Source organism: Aquarana catesbeiana, linkage group LG06 (assembly GCF_042186555.1).
Source record: "Aquarana catesbeiana isolate 2022-GZ linkage group LG06, ASM4218655v1, whole genome shotgun sequence".
Lineage (NCBI taxonomy): Eukaryota > Metazoa > Chordata > Amphibia > Anura > Ranidae > Aquarana > Aquarana catesbeiana.
The window spans coordinates 259,829,135-259,852,053 of record NC_133329.1 but is presented as its reverse complement, the minus strand read 5'-3'; the positions used below and the strand labels follow the sequence as shown (position 1 = coordinate 259,852,053).

At 43.8% G+C, this 22,919-nt stretch overlaps 1 protein-coding gene across 2 annotated transcripts in view; it reads right to left on the bottom strand.

Annotated features, from left to right (window-relative positions):
* Positions 1-22,919, bottom strand: part of LOC141146727 (aldehyde oxidase 1-like) — a 238,943-nt gene that overhangs the window by 187,386 nt on the left and 28,638 nt on the right. For both annotated transcript variants that reach the window (XM_073633237.1, XM_073633236.1), the window contains exon 2: positions 7,819-7,963. In XM_073633237.1, the coding sequence (XP_073489338.1) occupies positions 7,819-7,960 (142 nt within the window). In that variant the 5' untranslated portion in view covers positions 7,961-7,963. The remainder of the gene's footprint in view (positions 1-7,818; positions 7,964-22,919) is intronic.

Sequence of the window (22,919 nt, the reverse complement as noted above, 5' to 3'; positions counted from 1 at the left end):
AGCTTGTAAAGTTGCATCACTGTCAGTGTGCTGTATGAGTTGATGTAGTCGCTGATCTGTGACATTAAGATAGTCCGCTTGATTGATATCAGCAGGGAAATGTTGTTCCTGTTGCAGCAGACAAATTGTGCGATGCTCATGCTCACCTCCAGGTGCCACATTATCTGACGTAGCTCTGCTCAGGGTTTCGCTGATATACATTTCACATGCTGGCTTGTAGACAACATTGAGGTTGTAATGCTGCAATGTAAACATCATGCTCTGTAAACGCTTGGGAACATACAAAAGGGGCTTTTTGAATATGGCTATCAGAGGTTTGTGATCAGTTTCAGCTGTAATTGAATCCCTTCCATAAAGATAATGATGGAAACGCTGGCAAGCAAATACAATGCCTAAACATTCCTTCTCAATTTGAGCATAAATTTTCTCAGCTGAGGAAAGAGCTCTGGACGCATATGCAACTGGCTGACCTTTCTGCAAAAGGCAACAACCTAGACCATTTTTACTGGAGTCACTTTGCATCGTAACAGGCTTTGCAACATCATAGTATTTCAACATTGGGGCAGAGGTGACTAAGCCTTTTATATCCTCTACTGCCCGGTCATGCTTGGGAAGCCAGTGCCAAACTGCATCTTTGTCCAGAAGTCGCCTTAATGGCTCACACACCTTAGATAAGTGCGGAAGGAATTTTGCTAGTTATGTAACAAAACCAGTACATCTTTGTACCACTTTGTCATCAGTAGGCTGTGGCATATCCACAATGGCTTTAATCTTATCCGGGTCAGCTTTTAAGCCTTGTGAAGACAGGATATGTCCATGGAAACGGACTTCTTCCACCTTGAACTGCAATTTCTTTACACTAAGCCTCAGCATCACCTGCCTACAACGATCCAGTAGTGCTATTAACTTTTCATCATGGTCATGCTCAGCCTCCTGATCTGTATTACCGCAGCCAACTATAAGAATGTCATCAGCTATTGGCTCAATTCCATGAAGACCACCTAATAGTTCATGCTGCTTTCGCTGGTATACCTCAGTTGCTACAGAGACTCCAAATGGTAGTTTGAGCCATCTCTTTCTGCTCCAAGGAGTCCAGAACGTGGTCATGTAGCTACTCTTTTCATCCAGTTTGCAATGTAAAAAGACATCTCTAGCATCAACAAGTGTGAAGACACGTGCTTTAGGTAGTTTGTGCAAAATATTATCGAGTGTTGGCATTAAGTAGTGTGGCCATTTCAGGGCCATATTCAGAAACTTGGGATCAATGCATAGTCTGATCTTCTCAGGCTTTCTGATAACAACCATGTTACTGATCCAATCTGTAAGCTCTGATACTGAAGTTAGATGTCCTTCAGCTTCATATTTATCTAGTTGAGCTTTAACCGGAGGCTTAATGGCGATAGGCACACTGCATGGGGCATATTGTACAGGTTGAATGGTAGGATCATGTTCAAAACAAACCTCTCCTGGAACAAAGACTATCGGGCCCTCAAACACATCACTGTATGTGTGAATAATTTGCTGTTTTGTCAGTGGCCTAGTCAGAGATTGTGCAGGCTGATTATCAACATTATGTAGCTCAGCTGGAATGGTGAACAGCATCAGTCCAAAGTGCTCACATGTTGAACCCGATAATAGTAGTTTCTGATTGGCATCAACAATCTCAAACTTCAGTTTGTGTATACAATCACGTTTGCTGCATTCTGTTTGGAATAGCCCCAATGATTCCATTAGTTCCCCTGAATACAACTTTAGTTTGGTGCTACTAGGCTGAAGGGGTGCTCTGGGTGCCAGTTTTATTTTGTCCTTTATACTCATAAAATCACACGTTGCATCCGAGTCCAGCTGGCAGGGTTGGATTATATTGTTTAATCTGAGGTTTACAAACCATTTTTTGCCCTTTGTGTTTACAGCACTAATGCATTCTGAGGAATAAAATATATCAGTGCTAAGCAGTTGTGCGTCCTCCGGATCTGACATTTGCTCAATTGTGTGCAGCTTCCTTGCTTCTATTTTACTAGAGAGACACACTATTGCAAAGTGATTTGGTTTACCACATGCAGTACAGATTTTCCCATATGCAGGACACTTTTCTTTCGCTCGTACATGCACATTGCCACAATACTTGCATGATGCAAGCTTTCTCCCAGGTGAGTTGTGTAGGTGACCCTTGTGCTGAAATTTATGCTGGTTGTTTAGAGGCTGCATTGATATTGTCAATCAGTTTATCCTGCTCCATTGCTTTCATATGTTTGTCAGTAAGTTCTGCAATACAACATATCTTAATTTCTGTTTGTAGATCTAAATCATGTTTCCTCAATAGGTGCTGGCGTGTGCTTTCACTGGTGATACCCAAAACTATTTTATCACAAATAAGTTCATCTCTCAGAGAGCCATACTCACAGCTTGCAGCTTTTTCTCTTAGCCATGTGACAAACCTGTCTATTAAGTCACAGTCTTCTTGCTTACAGCAGCCAAATATATATCTTTCATATATGACATTTTTAGTAGATATGAAGAAAGCCTCTAATGCATCCAGAATGGTTTTGGTGTCACTCTTTTGCTCCTCTGTGAGGTTCAGATTATGCTTGTAAACATGGAGGCATTCACTGTCCATCACCCTTCTCAGCGTGGCTGCTTGCACTGCTGCAGGCTTCTCATTTAACCCTGTGACTAGGAAGTAGTCTTCAAACTCTGCCCTGAAATTGTCCCAGTTACTGCTGACATCTCCACTCACCCTTATTGCCTCAGGCAGTGGAATGCTGTTAGCTGCCATGATGCTGTTTTTCTTGCTGCAAATACTCAGCATCCAGGACAGGCCTGCAATTGTCAGGAGGCACAAACAGTTCCAAGAACACTCACATCAAGGATAGCAGGCTCTCAGCATCAAGTGTGTAGAAAGAGCATAGATCCAGAAATCTTCTGACATCATGTTTGATGTGATATATGTAAAGAGACAGCACAAGCCATTACTGTACAGAAGCCATGTTTACTGAATGAACCAGCAGGAACAGGAAACACCACACAGGAAGAAGTACAACAGAGATGCACCATAGAGTTGCATTGGTTACATTTAATGAAGGTACAACATTTAGCAACTCACATGGTTGATGATTAAAAGAGGCACATATAAGTATGCAGGCATAGATGTGCCTGTTTTTATCATCAACCATATGACTTGATAAATGTTGTACCTTCATTAAATGTAACCATATTGCTACACTTAGAGGTGCCTTTGTTCTGTTTTATACTCAGTTGTGACATGACACTACTTGTATATCAAGACATTGCTTGTATATCAAGTCAAAATGTATTTAAAGATTTTGCTTGTCTTGCAAAACTCTCTCAAACCAAGCTAATCTCAAACCAAGGTTTTACTGTATATGTAATAAATTTCCATAATTTTTATTGGCTGTGTTATACCTCATTCAACGTCCCACGGGCAAAATGCTGTGCTTTGTTTGTTTCATTTGTAGCTATGTTTTTATTGCAGAGGAGACATAGCATATCCCTTTTGCAATAAAGAGCCTGCCTGCATGCAGTATGTTAATTTAGAACACTTTAGTTCTGCTTTAATTCTGAAAGGGTTCATTGATCAGCTTTTATTTATTTATGTAAATCCTTTTTTCCCAAACTGTTGCTGTAGCTGCTTAATAAATGTTATTTGGATTCCCACTTCAAGTTGTTAGTCAAGTCCATCTAATTCTAATGCCCTGTACACACGATAGAATTTTCTGACAACAAAATCCATGTTTTTTTTCCGATGGATGTTGGCTCAAACTTGTCTTGCATACACACGGTCACACAAATCTTGTTGAAAATTCCGAACATCAAGAATGCGGTGACATACAACACGTACGATAAGCCAAGAAAAATTAAGTTCAATAGCCAGTGCGGCTCTTCTGCTTGATTCCGAGCATGCGTGGAACTTTGTGCATCGGAATTGTGTACGCACGATCGGAATTTACAACAACGGATTTTGTTGGAAAATTTGAGATCCAGATCTCAAATTTTGTGTGACGGAAATTCCGATGGAAAATGTCCGATGGAGCCTACACATGGTCGGAATTTCCGACAGCAAACTCCCATCGAACATTTTCCGTCGGAAAATCCTAACGTGTGTACGGGGCATTACACTACTCTCTAACCAGGTTACCAATGCTGCTGTCGCAGGGTAGCTCTGTTGTTCTTCCATCCAGAGTGGAGCCACCCAGGAGGTGTGTTACTGGCCAGATCACCAGGTGAAACCAGGGGGGGGGGGAAAGCCTAAAAAGGAAAACTATTGCAGCTACTGCATCTAAGGGTTGGTAAGCTGTAATATATTACATTTTTGCTTTTGGGTTTAAAGTAGAACTAGAGGCAATTTTTTTCTTCTTGATAGGGTTAAGGAGGGTATTAACCCTTGTAGGGTTCATTTTTGTCATCTGTGTCCCATTGGGGATATTTCTCTTCATTTCCTGTCTCATAGCTAAAACAGGGAGTGGGAGGGAATCCCTGGTTGTCACCAGGGTCAGCAGAACTAGTGTCCGCATTGAAAGATTTCCTCTATATTACGGTTCTGGAGACAATCCGAAAGCTGTGATTAATTTCACTTTCAATGGTAAAAGAAAGCAGAAATAGTGTGTCCCTAATAGACACACAGACAGCAATAAAACTGACAGGTATTCTAATCCCTCTTCACTCTATCCACTAAAAAAAAAAGAAAAAAAGTTTTTCCATTAGTTGTTTTTTTAATACTACTTTAATGTAGCAAGGTCTCTGGCATTGTCCAGTGTAATGAGGAACTCCAAGGCCAAAGATAGCTGACATCCTTCAATATGTAGTGGGTTGTGAGGCATAGTGGGTGCAAAGATGGTGCCAGACACTTCTTGGATGTAAAAGAGGTTTTATTTCTTTTGACAGTCATTTCTGTATTTTTGGGGGAAAGAGGGTTAGGGCCAGGACACCCTTAAGTAGTTGCAGATTAAATTGGCAGACTCCGAGACTTCAATACGCAGACAGTCGTGCAGGGAAAGGCCCTAGCAAGGTGCCACTTCTGCACATGCAGGAATGCTGTCTCCTATGGCAACAGTTTTTAACAGTTCCTAGCTTAAACGTAACAGTCCTTTCAGCTTCACTACAACTGCCTCTTGTAGTTCTTTAACACTGAGTTTTCTGTCTCTCACTAGACCCTCTGATTCGCTGACTCTGAATCCCTTGAGCTACACCAAGGTTTGCGGTGGTATCACCCTCAAGCGTCACCCACGCTTCCCTGCTGGGTCCCTAGCTTGGCACTCCAGATACTTCTCAAGCTTCACCCCTGCTAACTGGCGAGGTCCCTGGCCTGACTCACAAGGCTGCTCTGCAAGCATCTCCTCTGCGGGTTGGGTCCCTGACTTGATCACTGCCTGAAGTTTCCAGATTCTCCACCGTGCCCTTTTGGTGAGAATGTGGTTCTGGTACTTGCTTCAGTTACTCACTGTGGTCCCTTTGTGGCAACAGCTTTCCTTCTACCTCCGACCACTGACAGGTTCTCCGGCCGGCAGGACCTTCACTTCTGGTTGGACTGCAAGCCGCAATCCCAACCCTGCGCTGCTCTCTTTACTTCTGGATAGGCCCTCACACAGCCTAGCATCCAGATGCCCCTAGGATCGGCCCAATCTCTGGCCTAGCAGCCCGGGGCGTACGACACACATCCACCCAGACAGCTGTCCAGGTGGCACAGAACACTGATCACCTGACTCCACCCAAATATATAGGTGCTCCCAGCAGGCCAAGGAATTCAAGAAAACCCATGCCAATTGGCTGAGATACCCCATATACCCATAACCTGACCTTGAGTTGTCCTTCTCATATCTAGTACCACCAAGTACCTGGCCACCTAGTGGTAGAAGAGAAAAGTGCAACAAGGCCAAACTTAGGGAGAAATCAATCAACCAGGATAACTACTCCTGGCAAGTAAATTTGTGAGAGGCTCCCTGCCCAAACTACAGTTTGCTACCAGATATCCAGATTTTTAGATGCAATAATACAAACCCTTGATGTTAATTGTGCCCTGGGTTGTTTGATAACGATTGTTGCAAGATATACCAGTAGTAGCTTGGTTGCCACATTAGATCAAAATTAGATTGATGTTCTTTTCTTTTGACATGTCCCTGTGTATAGGCAATTTTGAATTTTGAATTAAACACATCAATTAAATATTGTGTAAGGTGACTCCCTCTCTAGTGCCTACTTAATGCTCAGTTTGTATGTTATAATTTCTAAATAATGGGAGGGTAAAAGTTACAATAAAAAATGATATCTTAATTTTTTTTTCCACAATTGGTTTTATTGCAATAGTTATTATAACACATACAGAAAAATAAAATAGTGTGTATGGTATAATACAAGGATAAAAATGACAAAGGATAAATTATATACTTCCTATTCAAGAGGCTAATAAGGAAGTACAATTATTTTTATTCAGTTCTATATTTGTTGAAGAAGCATATTTTTGTCAGTGTAATAATTTGTTATGTTGTCATGGGGAGAACTTTAAGGTAACAAAATCGTACACAGATTGTAAAGACCAGTAAAATGCATTTCAAGCTAAATCTTCTTCTAGTCCGAAAGATGGTAACAATTCTAAACTCAAAGTAGGACTAAAGGCACATTTTTTTCCATTTTGGATAGCGTAAGGCAGGGATCTAACCCCTCTAAGGTTTATTTTTTCCATCTGTGTCCCATTGGTGAGGTCGTCACCAGTATCAACAGAAATAATGTCTCCATTGGAGATATCTTCACGATTTCTGTTTTGGGGAAAAGCCAAGAATTTACGATTTTCATTTACTTTCACTTTTGGTGATAATGGTAAGCAGGCCTAATAAAGAGGGTGAATCTCCCTAATGGGGGGGGGGGGGGGGGGGCACAGACAACAGCAGAAACTTGACAGGTATTCAAATCCCTCTCCACTCTATAAAAAATGCTGTTAGTTATACTTTAACCTATTTATATTCCTCAGTTTTTTCTGAAGCTGGAAGGGTTGCTAATACAAAAATCAAATAGACGTTGCTTTGCGGTGACCTAAGTCCTCCACTATGTAATTGATCAGATTTTCTTATCTTTTACCCACCCTAGCATTTATCAAAGCTAATGACATCATGTCTCATAGATAAGAATGTCAAACATGTTACTGGTTCAATCACCATAGCCACTCAGTGCACGTTATGCAGTTAGTGGGCTATAAGGAGAGACCTTTTGTGGTGGCCAAGGACTCTAAGGACCACTAGCCAGGAGCTGATAATGATGCATTGCTCTTACAACAGTAAAATAAATGTTATTACTGACCCTTGAAAATGGGGTTATAACCTCATCTACACTTTGAATACAAGAAATGGTAACCACACTCAGTAGGCACAGTATCAAGAAAGCATTGTGTAGAATAATATGCAAACAAAACTGTAATTTCCATCATTAAAATTCACATTTTAAACAACTCTATAAGGTTACAAAAAATCATAAGTTCCCAGCAAAAGAGGCATATAACTCACCTCTCTGGCAACCCATGTCTCCTGCATTTAGGACAGCCCATTAATTTCAATAAACTGCCCTATACGAGAGAAATACGCAAAAGAAGCAATTTTAAAATCACATGGACCTGCAAGATGTATGGCACCATTAGGAATTAATGCCACAGTTGCGCGTCTGCAAAAGAGCAGCACATTTTTGTGCATTATGGGGAAGCGCGCAATTTTGTGCACATTCCCACAATGCACAAGTGTGAACAAAGTGTGAACAAAACAATGGGAATGTATCTAGTATATTATATTCTTTTACTAGCAACACTCCACTGCTTACCAATAAAAGTATTCCCGACCACCAGGGGAGCAAGGGGATAGTGTGATTTCAGTTGGAGGAGCTCTGTAAGACAAGATGGAGTAATCCATTTACTCTTATCACCCTGCAGAACCAATGTCCTCCTTCTCTGTTCTTCCGTCATTATCTGGACAGAAACAGAAATAAAAGTTTTAATATTACGTAGCATTAATAGGATGTGCTGTTTTCATAGGAATAAAATTGTTCAGTATGCTATGTTGTTAGCAGAAATGGGCAGGTATGCGGATAGATCATAAAATTAATCATTGGCTTACATGGCACAGTTTCAGCTATGATAAACTGTGAATAATAGACATAACGTGAAAATCATTGTTTTCATATGTTGAAACAGGAAGACTAATGATGAACAAATATTTTTGAGATACAGTATATTTACAGTATACTAGATAGATTATACACTCGCTGACTATTTAGGTACATCTGTTGAATTGCTTGGTAACACAAATTGCTAACCAGCTGATCACATTGCAGCAACTTAATGCATTTAGCCATCTAGACGCTAGACGTGATGAAGACGACTTGCTGAAGTTCAAGCTGAGCATCAGAATGGGGAAGAAAGGAGATTTAAAGAGGAAGTAAAAAGCGGAAAAAAAAAAACCTGCAGGACAATAGCATAATGTGCTAGTATGCATCTCATACTAGCACATTATGAAATACTTACCCTAGAACGAAGCTCCTGCAGCACGCCCAATCACCGCTGTGGAAGCTGACATGTTCCCTCTTCGTTTCTTCTGGGATCGCTTGCTCTGGCGCTGTAAGTCACAGGAGCCACGATGACGTCACTCCCATGCATGCGCGCGGGAGCCCTCTGTTCCATCAAGTTCCATCAGGATACACCGGACCTGCCAAGCACATGCGCCCCTGATGTCAGCGGCTGCATGTAGGGTCAATATCTCCTAAACTGTGCAGGTTTAGGAGATAATCATGTATTACCTGTAGGGCAGCCTTGGCAGATTGGTTTGAGATGATAAAAAAGCAACAGTAACTCAAATAACCACTCGTTACAACCAAGGTATGCAGAATATCATCTCTGAATGCACAACACATCGAACCTGGAAGCAGATCAGCTACAGCACCAGAAGACCAGACTGGGTGCCACTCCTGTCAACTATGAACAGGAAACTAAGGGTACAATTCGCACAATATTTGGAAAATAACAGATTGGAAAAACAATGCCTGGTCTAAAAAATCTCAATTTCAGCTGTGACATTCAGATGGTAGGGTCAGAATTTGGCATAAACAACATGAAAGTATGAATCCATCACTCCTTCCTTCCTATCAACGGTTTAGGCTGGTGGTGGTGGTGTAATGGTGTGGGGGATACTTCCTCGGCGCACTTTGGGCCCCCTTAGTACCAATTGAGCATTGTTTAAATGTCACAGCCTACCTGAGTATTGTTGCTGACCATGTCGATCCCTTTATGACTACAGTGTACCCATCTTCTGATGGCTACTTCCAGCAGGATAATGCACCATGTCACAAAGCTCAGATCATCTCAAACTGGTTTCTTCAACATGGCAATGAGTTCACTGTACTCCAATGGCCTCCACAGTCATCAGATCTCAATCCAATAGAGTACTTTTGGGATGTGGTAGAACGGGAGATTTGCATCATGGGCTGCCAACAAATCTACAGCAACTGCGTGATGCTATCATGTCAATATAGACCAAAATCTCTGAGGAATGTTTCTAACACCTTGTTGTATCTATGCCAAGAAGAATTTAGGCAGTTCGGATGGCAAAAGGGGTCCAACCCGGTACTAGCAAGGTGTACTTAATAAAGTGGCCGGTAGGTGTATATTTTACAGAGAGACAGAGAGTGGGGAAAGTTGACACCAGGGGTATGCAACCTTTGAGAGGTGGAGATCTAACTGGACAACATGGAAGATATCAAAGATCACTAGGTTGCAATGCCCCCCCCCCTTTTTTTTTAAAGAAGTTCCCTAGCAAGCCCCCAATAAAACAAATGGACGGATAAAGAAAACTTTAAAAAGTCTAATAAAACTAATGTCACTGTAAAAATACAAACTTAGCCTACCTTAAATGCTAGCTTCAGCAAGAAACTCAGCATTCACTTTCATTCACAATTGTTTCATGTCTGCGGAATAATTAGTCACCACCACAAGACTGATACAGGAGTTTATCATGAAGGCAAAACATCTGGTACAGCAGGCTGCGCTAGTTTCTGGCCTGGCTGGCTTCAATGCTAGCCTGGCTGTCTGCTTTAAGTTCTGGCCAGGGTAAGTAGTATGTAGGGTACTGCCCAGGGGTCAGTAGAAAACGAGGCAGTGTACAGAGGTCAGTAATATGTACATCAGTGTACAGAGGTCAATAGAGGTTAGTAGTAGGTAGAGCAGTGTACAGAGGTCAGTAGAGGCTAGTAGTAGGTAGAGCAGTGTACAGAGGTCAGTATTATGTAAGGCAGTGTCCAGGGGTCAGTAGTAGGTAGTGTGGTGTCCAGGGGTCAGTAGTAGATAGGGCAGTGCCCAAGGATCAGTAATAGGTAGGGCAGTGTAAGCACAGTACAGGGGGCTCAGGAATGCCTAGTATAGCTGGGTCAGGACAGAACAGTCAGGAGGGCATGGTGCTAGGGGGGGTCAGAAGGGCAGGGTGCATTGGGGTCAGAAGGGTTTACTACAGGGAGGGGTCAGAAAGACATACCACAGGGGGCATCAGGGGGGCACACCACTGTGAAGGGGGGCATCAGGAGGGCAAACCACAGGGGGGCCTCAGGAGGGCACAGAAGTGGTTTCCTGATGCAGAGCAGCACAAGGAAGCTGCTGTAGCAGATCTACTTGTTATGGTGAGCTGATCCCTGCCAGCCCTCCTCTCTTGTCTACCCCACATGATGTCACCCACAAGTCCATCAGTGAAGTACACTCAGGGGATGAGCTCAGGCATGCGTGGAAAAAAAGCCCGAACCTGCCCGAGCTATTCTGTCTGAAAAATAATAAAACAATATACACTTGCGCCAAAAATAATACAAATAATAAAAATAATAATAATGAGTGAACCCCTGAAGAAATTATACTGTAAGTGCAGCAGCTGTGACAAATCAACAAAGGGTTGCAAATTAAACAAAACCAATAAAAACAGCATTCACACCAAAATATATGTATTAAAAGTCCATAAGAAATCCATACATAACATCCAAATTGTATATAGTGCTCCATATCCCACATGCGTGACAAACTGATGATAAAAGTGCTTCACTTCACCACATGTCAATATAGACAGCACTCACCAGAAATAATTGACTCCGTGTTTGCACAAGAAAGTCAAAATGCACCTTTTTTGTATGATACTGTATGCACCTCCAGGAGTACCGCCAGTATCACTCTGCTGCAGGGACTATATGCTCAATCAGATACTGTAAACAGCATCTGCGATCCGCCACGGACCACCCAGTGTTTGGAAAATGAGAACCTGTAAGCTTTTTTTCCTGTGTCAGCGTTTTCAGAAGCTATTTCTCCACAAATCACATTTCCAGCGCATAGCATGCTTCTTCAGCAGTGCCCTGATGAACAAGGTTTGGAGTGTGAGTATGGTATGTGCATTTAGCGCACTGGTGTGAGCTGGAGCAATTGAATATGCATTTGGACTGCACTGGGCAATGCTGCCCTGCCCAATGCAGCCCTATGGAGCTGTGTAGACAACCTTAATACTGAATTAGTATCAATAAAACTACAAAACGTCCCTGATGTCCTCTCCTTGGGCATCAAGGAACCTGTTTCATTTTGGCCATTTGGTAGACCCTGGGTCTCGCAAATTACTGCTATTTGCTGAACGTCAGGATAAATTTGGTTTGCCACACCAGGTGTTTTATGGATACATGCAGGTTTGCAATTATGCCCAGACCATAACTCCAAATTTGCAATTCCCCTCTCCATCCTCCTTTAAACATATAATTTTGGAAGGCTGTGCACAGAAGGGACTGATTTACAACATTTACCAGATATTGAATGCTTATTCCATTCAAGCTCAAGGTAAACACACTTGGGAGAGGGTGCTAGGTGAGGAAATTCATTTGGAGGCATGGCAGGCAATCTGGTCTCAGGCAGCTGAAAGTTCCCTTTGTACTCTTTATAAAAAATGTGTATAAAATTCTCTACTTTTGGAACCTGACACTGGATGTGCTTCATGCTATCTACCCTACATGCTCTGATCGTTGTTGGCAGTGCCACGGGGATAAAGGTACCCTTCTCGATATATATTGGAGTTTCCCATTGATTACCATATTTTGGCACTCAACCCAACAGTTGTCGGGTCGTCTTTTTAAGGTATCTATCCCTATGACACTGAAATTCTTCTTGCTGGGCCTTTCCCCACTAAAAATGTCTAAACCCTATAAGAAGCTTCTCCATCATATTCTTACAGCTGCGTGCTCTCTCATAACTCTTAATTGGAAACAGTGTTCCCCTCCCTCCCCAGATGCTTTGTATGCTAGGATTAAGGATGTGGAGTTGATGGAGAAAATGACCACTAGAATGCAGGAGAGAATGGAGGCTCACAATCATGTTTGGGAACTATGGCATCCCCAGGAGCCCATAATCCGTAAATAAGCTGTTACGATGACCCCTCACTCTCATCTCTTTTCTTTCTGATCCTTATCTTTTCATGTTCTGATCTGATCTTTTCATGTTTTATTTTATGTCGTATTATTTATTTATTTTTCTTCTAAGGAAGATATTTTGTGCTACAATGTTCCAGCAGTATTTTAGCTTCATTTGATATCGTGCCATTTGTGGTTGTTATGGGCATGGTTATTTCGAAATGTCTTTACTGTATAATAAGTGCTTTTTAAGAATATTGTGCTCATATTCTTGAATGTCTTTTTCCTTTGTTTTTCTTAGTAAAATCAATAAAAACGATTAATTTATTAAAAAAAAAATAAATAAATAAATAAAAAACGACACTATTTTGCTTGTTTTGTGTACCTTTTTAAAAAAATCCAAAAACAGATTGTGTTGTATGTTTAAAATAAGTGTAGCTCTACCCCCAGAGGAGCTGATGAATTGTTTTGATTTCTCTGCGCACCTGAAGATGAAACATCTCGCTCACCAACACTTACTGACACACCTTGAGATACTTTAAAAAATGTATTAGACCAAGCATAGCCTAAAAGAAGAGAGGTTTAGCAAGTGAACTGTTGCAAACAATCAATAAGACAACAACATTACTCTGAGAGACATGGTTAAACACCTGCAGTATTCTAACAGTAGTTACCAGAACTGAACTACATTTACCTAACAACAGTATATAAAGACATTCCTAAAAACAGGAATATATTGAGGCACAATATTATAGTCACTTCACCTAATAACCATCTGTGTATGTGTGGTCCAGTGTAAAAGTAAGGAACATGGAGCCAAACTATAAATCATATGGGAGAGCAGTACATTCAAAAAGGCAGATCATGAGAGTGTGGAAATGTCAGTAGCTCGGGGCAGGCCTCTTGATGGGAGTGGAGGCAATCTCCAAGGAAGAGAACCGAGATGTGCCTCTAAGAGTAGACCGTATGACATTTATTAGAAGAAAGATGCTAGAACAACTCACATTTGGTCTGGTAAAAACAGACACATCAAACATAGTCCTTTTTAGGTTAGTCTGCACTCATGCTGGCTTGTGTGGGCACTGGTGCTCTACTGGGACTAACATTGCACTCGCCTTCCATGTGCGTTCCAGCCCTCACTTATGGTTTCCATCCATACACAGAGCCGGCATCTAGTCCCAGCAGAGTGGCAGTGCCCACACAAGCCAGCGCGAGTGCAGACAAAGAACTATGGTTGATGTGTCTGTTTTACCTGACCAAATGTGAGTTGATCTAACATCTTTTTTCTAATAAATGCCATACAGTCTTCTCTTAGAGGCACCTCTCTGTTCTCTTCTTATAAAAGACAGTCATAACTTTGCTAATAATAATTCCCATTTTGTCACACTGGCCAATGTAGTTTATACTCCCATAGGAGCTGCTGGAATTTTGCCCATGTTCTTCCCCAGTGGCTTGCCTCCCAGCCAGGCACACAATCTCAGCCACACTTTTCCTCAATAACTAGTCTAGGGGGGTTGTTTTTGTTGTTTTTATGTTTGGAGAACTTGTATAGGGTTGAGGCAATTGAGTAGGATACTTCAAAACAGAAATTAGGTACAGCTTTAAGGCAATGAACTGCTTTCTGTAAAGCTGAAGCAGAGATCCTTGCATATAGAAAACTGTGGACTTGGCTTTGGGATAGAAGCAGTTAAATGCAGACTTCCTTTTTTATAGCACCGAGAGTGAGTCTCTTCACAAAGAACTAGATAGACTGAGCTTCTCTGTAGCATAGCTCCCAACTGTCTCTGATTTCGAAGGACTGTCCCTGATTTGGAGCAATGTGCCTCTGTCTCTCTTTCCTCCTCATTTGTCCCTCATTTTGGTCCGATATACATAGTTGTATATAAAATGCACTTTTTATCTTTCAAATAGTGTTTCCCAGTGCTAAACCTTTCATCCAGTTTCTAAATTGCTGTATTTGTAAATTTTAAAAGCCAATTTAAGGAAATAGCAGTGGTAAAAAAAGCACTTGAAGATTTAATTAACCTTTTTTTGGGAGTTAATTCTCCTTTGAGGGGGCATGGTAGGGGCGTGTCCTATGCCTACATACGTTTGCTAGTAGGTGTCCCTCATTCCCATCTCAAAATGTTAGGAGGTATGCTGTATAGGGATAAGCTTTATGTCCGGGTCGAACATGAGTTGGTAATATTTTTTCCAGATTGGATGAGCAGGATCACCCCATGCATCAGTTTGCCATGGCGTTACAAATGCTCCTGAGTCGCATGGCTCACCTGGAATCTTCCACTGTGGCTGCTCCAGTACAACCTGTGTTGCAAGCTGTCCTTGCTGCTGCTCCAGTCTCTGTGCAGGCACCCTGTTTTGAGTATTACCTCTATAAGAGGTATGTCTGGTTCCGCTCCGCTTTCCCAGCGATTTGGGGGTGATCCAGTCCAATGCAGAGGGTATCTCAACCAGGTTGATATATACTTTGAGAAGCTGCCCCAGGCATTTCCCACGGACAGAAGCAAAGTAGGTTTTGTGATATCTTTGCTTTCTGAGAGAGCCTTGGCCTTGGCAAACCCTCTATGGAAGACGCAAAAAAGGAAGTTGATCAAGTTTGCCATCCTCATTGACTCCAGACTCAGAGAAAAACTCTCTTTTAAGGAGTGCTTGCGGAGACCTCCTGTACATTTGTCTCCAAGCTTTGCAGTCCCACCCTTGCCTCCCTCACTTCCCATGCCTCCTTGTACCGAGTCGGTCAGTGAAGGTGAACCCATGCACTTGGGTTTCACGCATCTCTCTGCGGATGAGAGAACCTTTAGGAGGAGGGAGAGATTGTGCCTTTATTGTGGCCTGGCAGGTCACTTTTTGTCCTACCCGTCCAGGGAATGCCCAAACCTTGAGGTCCTGTCACAGACAGACCTTAGGTGGCATTGTTTCGTCCCCAGTTATCCAGAAGGATAAGCCCCTGGTTTTGGTTACCCTTTCTTGGGCTGAGTCGTCCGTCCAGATACAGGCTCTAATGGACCCTGGGGCTGCAGGCCTGTTCATTGATGCTGCCTTTGTATCGAAGCACTCGATTCCGCTGCAGCTGCCTGAAACTCCACTTGCCATTGAGGCTCTTGACGGGAGACCTCTACAGCCTGCCCATGTGACTCATAAGACTGTTCCGTTGTCAATGGCCATAGGGCTCTTCAGCATGAGATAATCCCATTCCAAGTTATTTCCTATTTCCGCTGGTTATCTTTGGTTACCGAGGCACAACCCCTCTTGATTGGCTCCGTGCTGAGGTTCTCTCCTGATTGCCACAATGCAGTAAGACATGCTTCCAGAAGGTAGCCAAGGTCCTGTGCACCTCTTCACTCTCCTCCCTGCTGGAGGAGTACCGCGATTTTAGCAATGTCTTTGACAAAGGTCAAGCCGGTAGTTTGCCACCACACCGGTTGTATGATTGCGCAATTGACCTTCAACCTGGTGCCATACCCCCTTGTGGCTGGGTTTACCCTTTGTCGGTCTTGGAGGATTGGGCCATGGAGAAGTATGTTGCAGACACACTTTCTCGAGGTTTCATCCGCAAATCCTCGTCTCCTGCTGGTGCTGGTTTCTTCATTGTGAAGAAGAAGAGTGGTGAACTGAGACCTTGTCAGGTCTCAGGTCTCAGAGGTCTCAATCGTTTCAAGATTAAGAATGCCTATCCAATTCCATTGATTACGTAGTTATTTGACCGCCTCAAGGGAGCAATGGTTTTCATAACGCTTAAGTTGAGAGGGGCATACAATCTCGTGAGCATTAAGGAGGGCGATGAGTGGAAAACTGAATTTAATACCAGAACAGGCCATTATGAGTACCCCGTAATGCCTTTTGGCCTTTGTAACGTCCTGACAGTTTTCCATGAATTTATTAACAATGTCCTCCGAGATTTGTTGCAGTTATGTGTGGTGGCTTATCCCGACAATATCCTCATATTTTCCAAGTCCCTGGAAAACCACCACACAAATGTCTGTCGTGTGCTTCAGAAACTAAGAGAGAATAATCTCTATTGTAAATTGGAGAAGTGCAAATTCCATCGTGAACAGGTTGAATTCCTGGGTTATGTAATTTCTACTGCTGGTTTTTCAATGGACCCAGAGAATCTTTCAGCAGCCCCGACCCGTGGATTTATGTCCTCTGCAACATTTTCTTGGCTTTGTCAACTATTATCGGAAGTTTATTTGTAACTTCTCGTCTCTGGTCAAGCCCCTGACTGATATCACCAGAAAGGATGGTAACCCACAGTGTTGGTCTCCAGAGTCCATTAAGGCCTTTGAGAGTCTCAAGGCTGCCTTTGTTTCTGCTCCTGTGTTGGCCCATCCTGATCCTAAGTTACCTTTTATCCTTGAGGTTGATGCTTCTGAGACTGGAGTTGGCGCCCTTCTGTCTCAACGTCCTACCTCTGAGAGCTCTGTGCATCCTTGTGGCTACTTTTCCAAGAAATTGTCACCTGCAGAGTGCAATTACAAGATTGGTGACAGAGAGCTGTTAGCGATCATTTTAGCCCTGAAAGGATGAAGACATCTCCTCGAAGGTACCACTGTGTTGGTTCTCATTCTTACTGACCATAAGAATCTCACATTCTTATCTGAGGCTAAACGCCTCTCTCCCAGAAGTGCGCGATGGGCTCTTTTCTTGTCTAGTTTCAATTACATTGTCTCATTCTTACCCGGTACTAAGAATGTAAGGGCTGACGCTTTGTCACAACAATTTTCCTCCACTTCCAAGATGGAGTCAGTTCCGGTTCCTGTGATTCCTCCTGATCGTATTCTGGCTACGGTTCGCACCAGTCTCACTTCTCCTTTGGGTGACAAAATTCTTGCTGCTCAAGTCCATGCTCCTTCTGAGAAACCTTGTGACTGCTGCTTTGTCCCAGAGAGTCTCCGTACTTCCGTGCTCCAGACTTACCATTCTCCCAAGGCTGCTGTCCACCCTGGGAAGAATCCACTCCTTTGGGCCATCTCCCATTAATTCTGGTGGCTTAGTCTATGTGCTGATGTAACCGCCTTCGTAGCTGCCTGTTCCGTTTGTGCTCAGAGTAAGACTCCACGACACCTTCCTGTGGGTCTCCTACAACTCATACCCAATGGAGAGAGGCCCTGGACCCACCTGTCTATGGATTTCCTTGTGGAGTTACCCAACTCCCAGGGCAACACAGTTATCCTTATGGTGGTTGACCGGTTCTCGAAAATGTCTCATTGTATTCCACCGGCTTCCGTTTTTGCTCAGGAGATCTTTCCCTTGGTCTACCCAAGGTGATTGTCTCGTACAAGGGTAGTCAGTTTGTGTCCCTGTTCTGGCGACCCTTTTGTGCACAGTTGGGAATTCAGCTTGCTTTCTCCTCTGCATATCTCCCGCAGTCTAATGGGGCCACAGAGCGAGCCAATCAGTCCTTGGAGCAATTCCTACGTTGCTATATTTCTGACCATCAAAACAACTGGTCAGACCTCTGACCGTGGGCAGAGTTTGCTCACAATAGTGCCTTGAATTCTGCTTCCCAATTGTCCCTGTTTATGGCGAACTATGGTTTCCAACCTTCCAGATTGCCTGACTCTTCTGTTCCGCAGAGTATTCCTGTGTTAGAGGAGCATCTCCGCGGTCTTTGTTCCACTTAGGCACAAGTCCAGGAGGCTTTGCGACATGCTAATGATAGGTACAGACTCCATGCTGACTGCAGATGCCTGCCTGCGCTTTCCTACCAGAATGGGGACAGGGTCTGGCTGTCATCTGGCAACCTCCAACTTTGTGTTCCCTCTCTGAAGTTCGCACATCGGTTTATTGGGCCTTTCCGTATTCTTCGCAGGATTAACCCAGTGGCTTACGCATTAGACCTTCCTTCTAATATGCATATGTCAAATGTAATACATGTCTCCTTATTAAAACCTTTGGTCTGCAACCACTTTACTAGCTCAGTGCCACGTCCTCACCCTGTTCAGGTTGAGAACCATGAGGAGTATAAAGTACAGTCCATTGTTGACTCCCGTAGGTTCTGTGGGCGCGTATAGTACCTGGTGCATTGGAAAGGGTACGGTCCAGAGGAACGCTCTTGGGTCCCATCCTCGGAGGCACATGCCCCTGTCCTCCTCTGTGATTTCTATAGACATTTTCCCCTCAAGCCTGGTGATCCTCCAAGGGGGAGGGGTCATTGAGGAGGGGGTACTGTCAGGGCTGGGCCCAGCCCTTCCTTCCCTGAGCTGGCCGCTCAGCTGTCGGTTAATTGCCAGCTCCTATCTCTCCACAGCGACTCACCTGTTGATGATCCTGCTTTTCGGTCCTGCCTACTTAAGCCATCCAGTCCAGATGATCTCTGCCTTCGCCTTGGTCACATCTCTAGAGACACTCTCCTGTGTTCCTGTTAAAGACTTGCTTGGCTGACATTCCTTCTGGCTCCCTGACGTTTTGGCTTGTCTGACTATCTGTTCTGGTTCCTGAACTCTGGCTATGTTTTGACTAAGTTTACTCTGTTTACCTTTTTATTATTATTATTATTATTAATAATAAACAAGTGTAATTTAACTGTACTTCTGTCTTAGTCTGATTCATGGTTTCTGACAATACCAGAATAGATCCTCAGCAGACAGCCCTTCAGTCAGCTCTCAGCAGCTTCAGCATCCAGGCCCTCAGGTTGCCCACCTGAGGCCTCCCAAACAGCAAGCACATGCCAGCTCTGCCCTGGGCTGCTGGACTGATCCTCTCCAGGAAAAGACCCAGAGCTCAGTGTGCTCAGTGCATTTATACAGCCTCCCAGCATGCCTTTAGCGTCCTGCTCCCTGGGATTGGACAGGGCTGCATAAATATCCATACTGCCATCTGCATATGATTCAGAGAGTTCTCACAGCTTTCTGGAAAGCAGAGGGACTGGCAGCAGCTGGGAACACTGAACTGACCTAATTCATCAGCAGCACTGGCTACAGTGAGCAGAACTAACGTTGCCTAACACACCATACCCAGCTCCACTGAACACAGTGAGCCACCATTAAATCTAAATAATACTAGCACCTACCTAGGAGGATGCTGCACCAGTAAATGATGAAACAAAAAAAGGCAAGCAAATTTGACGCCCTTGAAGAAATGTATAACAGTTCCCAGCAGACAACAGAATAACTTGTATGAAGTTGTTCTCTTACTAGAAACAGAAAAGTGACAAATCCATAAATGGCACCTCTACCATGTAGTTAAATTAGTACAAATCAGGTGCCATTCAGCCAAGGAATGTGTTGCTGCCATAGCCCAGCATACTAAGCAAAAAGAAAAATTGGGCGAACCTACAGATGGGAACGTCCCAGAGAAAAAAGCGGCTACCAAGGCAGCAAAAAGGCAATACTGGAATCTGAAAGATTCAGATTCCAGTATTTATTGCCTTTTTGCTGCCTTGGTAGCTGCTTTTTTCTCCCGCAACGTTCTCAACTTTAGGTTCGCTCACTTTTTGTTTTTGTTCTCTTACTAGACCCAGGGCATCCACTTCAGACACGTGCTATAAATCAGTAAAGTCAAATTCAAGTCAGAAACGCATTGAAGTTATTGTGATCTCTTTCTATTTAATCCTGCTGAGCCTCTCTTTTCTTTCCTTACGCTAGGAGTGTCTGTAATCTAACGAATAGGGATGGGCGAACGGTTCGGCCTGAGCATAAGCTCGGGCCAAACTTTCATTGTTTATATATAGTAAAGTGAACCACCGAAGGTCAATTATATTGCCTTCAAAATGTTGCCAACATCCCAAGTCGGTGCATAGGAAAAGACCCTAAAGATAGGGAACTTATGTACCCCCCAATACAGTGGGACTTTATTACTTAAATGTAATCGTTCTGTTCGCCTATAAAGTCCCACTGTATTGGGGGGTACATAAGTTCCCTATCTTTAGGGTCTTTTCCTATGCAAACTTTCATTGTTCAGCCGTTCGGCGAATAGCCAAACAAACGGGTCATTCGACCTTTTGTTCAGCCCCCAAACAAACCACAATGCATTGCGGCCCTGAACAGTGCATTGCAAGTCCTGATTGGCTAAAGCAGTGAAAACTTCAGCCAATCAAGGCACAGAGCACTGTCAGAGTCATGATTGGACACTGTCATCATGACTTTATCCAATCATGGTTCATTCTCGCCCCACAGTATAAAAGTATTTTTTCAATGGCAGCCATTTTCAGTGTTATTTTGGCATGGAGAGAGAAAGAACAGGGCTGTGTTCGGTGCTATTAGTTAGTTTAGTTAGCTTTAGTTAGTTAGCTTAGTGTCAGTCTAGGGTTAGTGTGAGTGTAGTGAGGAGGACCATAATTCAGCTTTGCATAGTGTGCAGCTAGAGTAGGGAAAGCTCAGATAGTTTCACTGTAGTGTAGTGAGACCGTGTCATTCATACATACATTAGTGTAGAGTAGGGACAGGTCAGATAGTTTCAGTGTAGTGTAGTGAGACCGTGTCAGTAATCTTGACATTAGTGTATAGCTAGAGCAGGGACAGTTCAGATAGTGTCAGTGTAGTGATGGTTGAACACCGTCTATTTTGATTGCGTTACTGCCGGTTTCACGCCCTTTACTTCTGTGTTCATTACTGTCAGTTTAAAGCCATATAGTTTTGTGTGCGTTACTGCCAGTTTAACGCCATATAGTTCTGTGTGCGTTACTGACAGTTTAACACCATATAGTTTTGCGTGCGTTACTGCCAGTTTAACGCCATATAGTTTTTTTGCGTTACTGCAAGTTTAACGCCATTTACTTCTGTGTGAGTTACTGCAAGTTTAACGCCATCTACTTCTGTTTGCGTTACTGCAAGTTTAATGCCATTTACTTCTGTGTGCGTTACTGCAAGTTTAACGCTGTTTACTTCTGTGTGCATTACTGCAAGTTTAATGCCATATAGTTATGTGCGTTTGGCGCATTATATTGCAGTATATTATAGTGTATCTGTGGAGCAGGCATGTACTAGCCATCAGGACTAGTGGGAGTGCTCTGTGTGTCTCTTACTCTCTCTCCTGTAGGCTCTCAGCTGCTGGAGGGAAAGACACACAGGGCATCATTCTGTAATTGCCATGCCGATCATCCTCCCTGTCCTGTTACAAGTTTGCAGTCCGGGTCTCCTGCGTGTCATAATGACAAGCAGGCAGAGCCAGATGGAGCAGCAGCAACAGCGCTTCCACCCCTGAGCCCACCTCTGTGTGTGCAAAATAAATCTCCAACCTGTAATGTGTGGAGAAGGGCACACAACACTAAGATGCAGGGCTGGATGATGTTATTTCAGTGTCCCGACTTCCAACCATCAAAGGCAGGGAGGAAAGGAGATATTTACATCTCATCTCAGTGTTAGCCAATAATGCTTTGTCCATGCTGCAGCCCTTCCCGACATATTTTGACTTCAGTTCCAGGAAGAAGAAGCTGAAATCAGTCCTCAGCATGCTAACTTGCATGTGAGTTTTTTTCTTTGTGTTTACTTCAGGGAGGGGGAGAAGGAGGTTCTGCAGCAGCAGGGACAGCCATTTGTTCAGGTGCCCCTGGACAGTCAGCCACCCAAAAAAGAGGAGTTTGTTGGCAGTTCAACGAGGGGTCATGCCGCTTTGGCACGGCCTGTAGTTTCCACCATGAGTGCTCTGGTTGGGGGGCTTCCCACAGTTATGCCAAATGTTTTAAGAAAGGGAAGTCCCAACACGGGAAGTCTGCTTCAAAAAGGGAGGACAAGCCTTCCCACAATGGTGCCGTATCTAGGTAGATATCCACGGAGGGAGGCAGCGAGTTTCTTGGCTGATGGTTTTACACATGGTCTTCGTATTCCGTGTTCTGGGCCGGTGGCCCCATCTCCACGACCTTGGAATCTGAAATCAACACGGCAATTTCCCCAGGTTGTTTCTGACAAGTTGGATAAAGAGGTGGAACTTGGGAGGATGGCTGGACCATTCGACCATCCGCCCATTCTGTCTTTGCATGTGTCTCCCTTGGGGGGTGTCCCCAAAAAGGAACCCAACAAATTTCAGCTAATACAACATTTGTCGTATCCGAAGGGTGCGTTGGTGAATCATACAATTTCTCCGGACCTGGCTTCGGTGTCTTATACCTCCTTTAATGCTGAAGTCGGTTGGGTGCAACTTCATGGAATGGGTGGTATGGGAGGAGACCCAGTTGAGATCTGTGCTACACTGTCTCGACGATTTCCTTTGCATTGGCCCCCCAGATTCCTCAGTTTGTTCTGTAGTGTTACACACTGTTAGGTACCTGGTGTTGAGCCTGTCTAGTGGGAGAAGACCTCTCTTACGACTCTGGTTCAGGGACCACTGGAGTGGAGACAGTGGTTCCGTGAGCACAGCGGGGTAGGAGTGTCTTAGCAGGTTGCAGCGGCAGATGTGATGCTGGATGAGAACTCCCAGGAAGGTAGAACTGCAGCAGATGACTGGAAGGCAGCAGACCAGCGACCACAGGACCGGTGGTAGCCGAAGCACAAGACCTGGACAGGACACAGCACACTTGGAACAAGGCAGAAGGTTAGTCAGGCAGGCCAGGACAGCATGGGTAGACAAGCAGG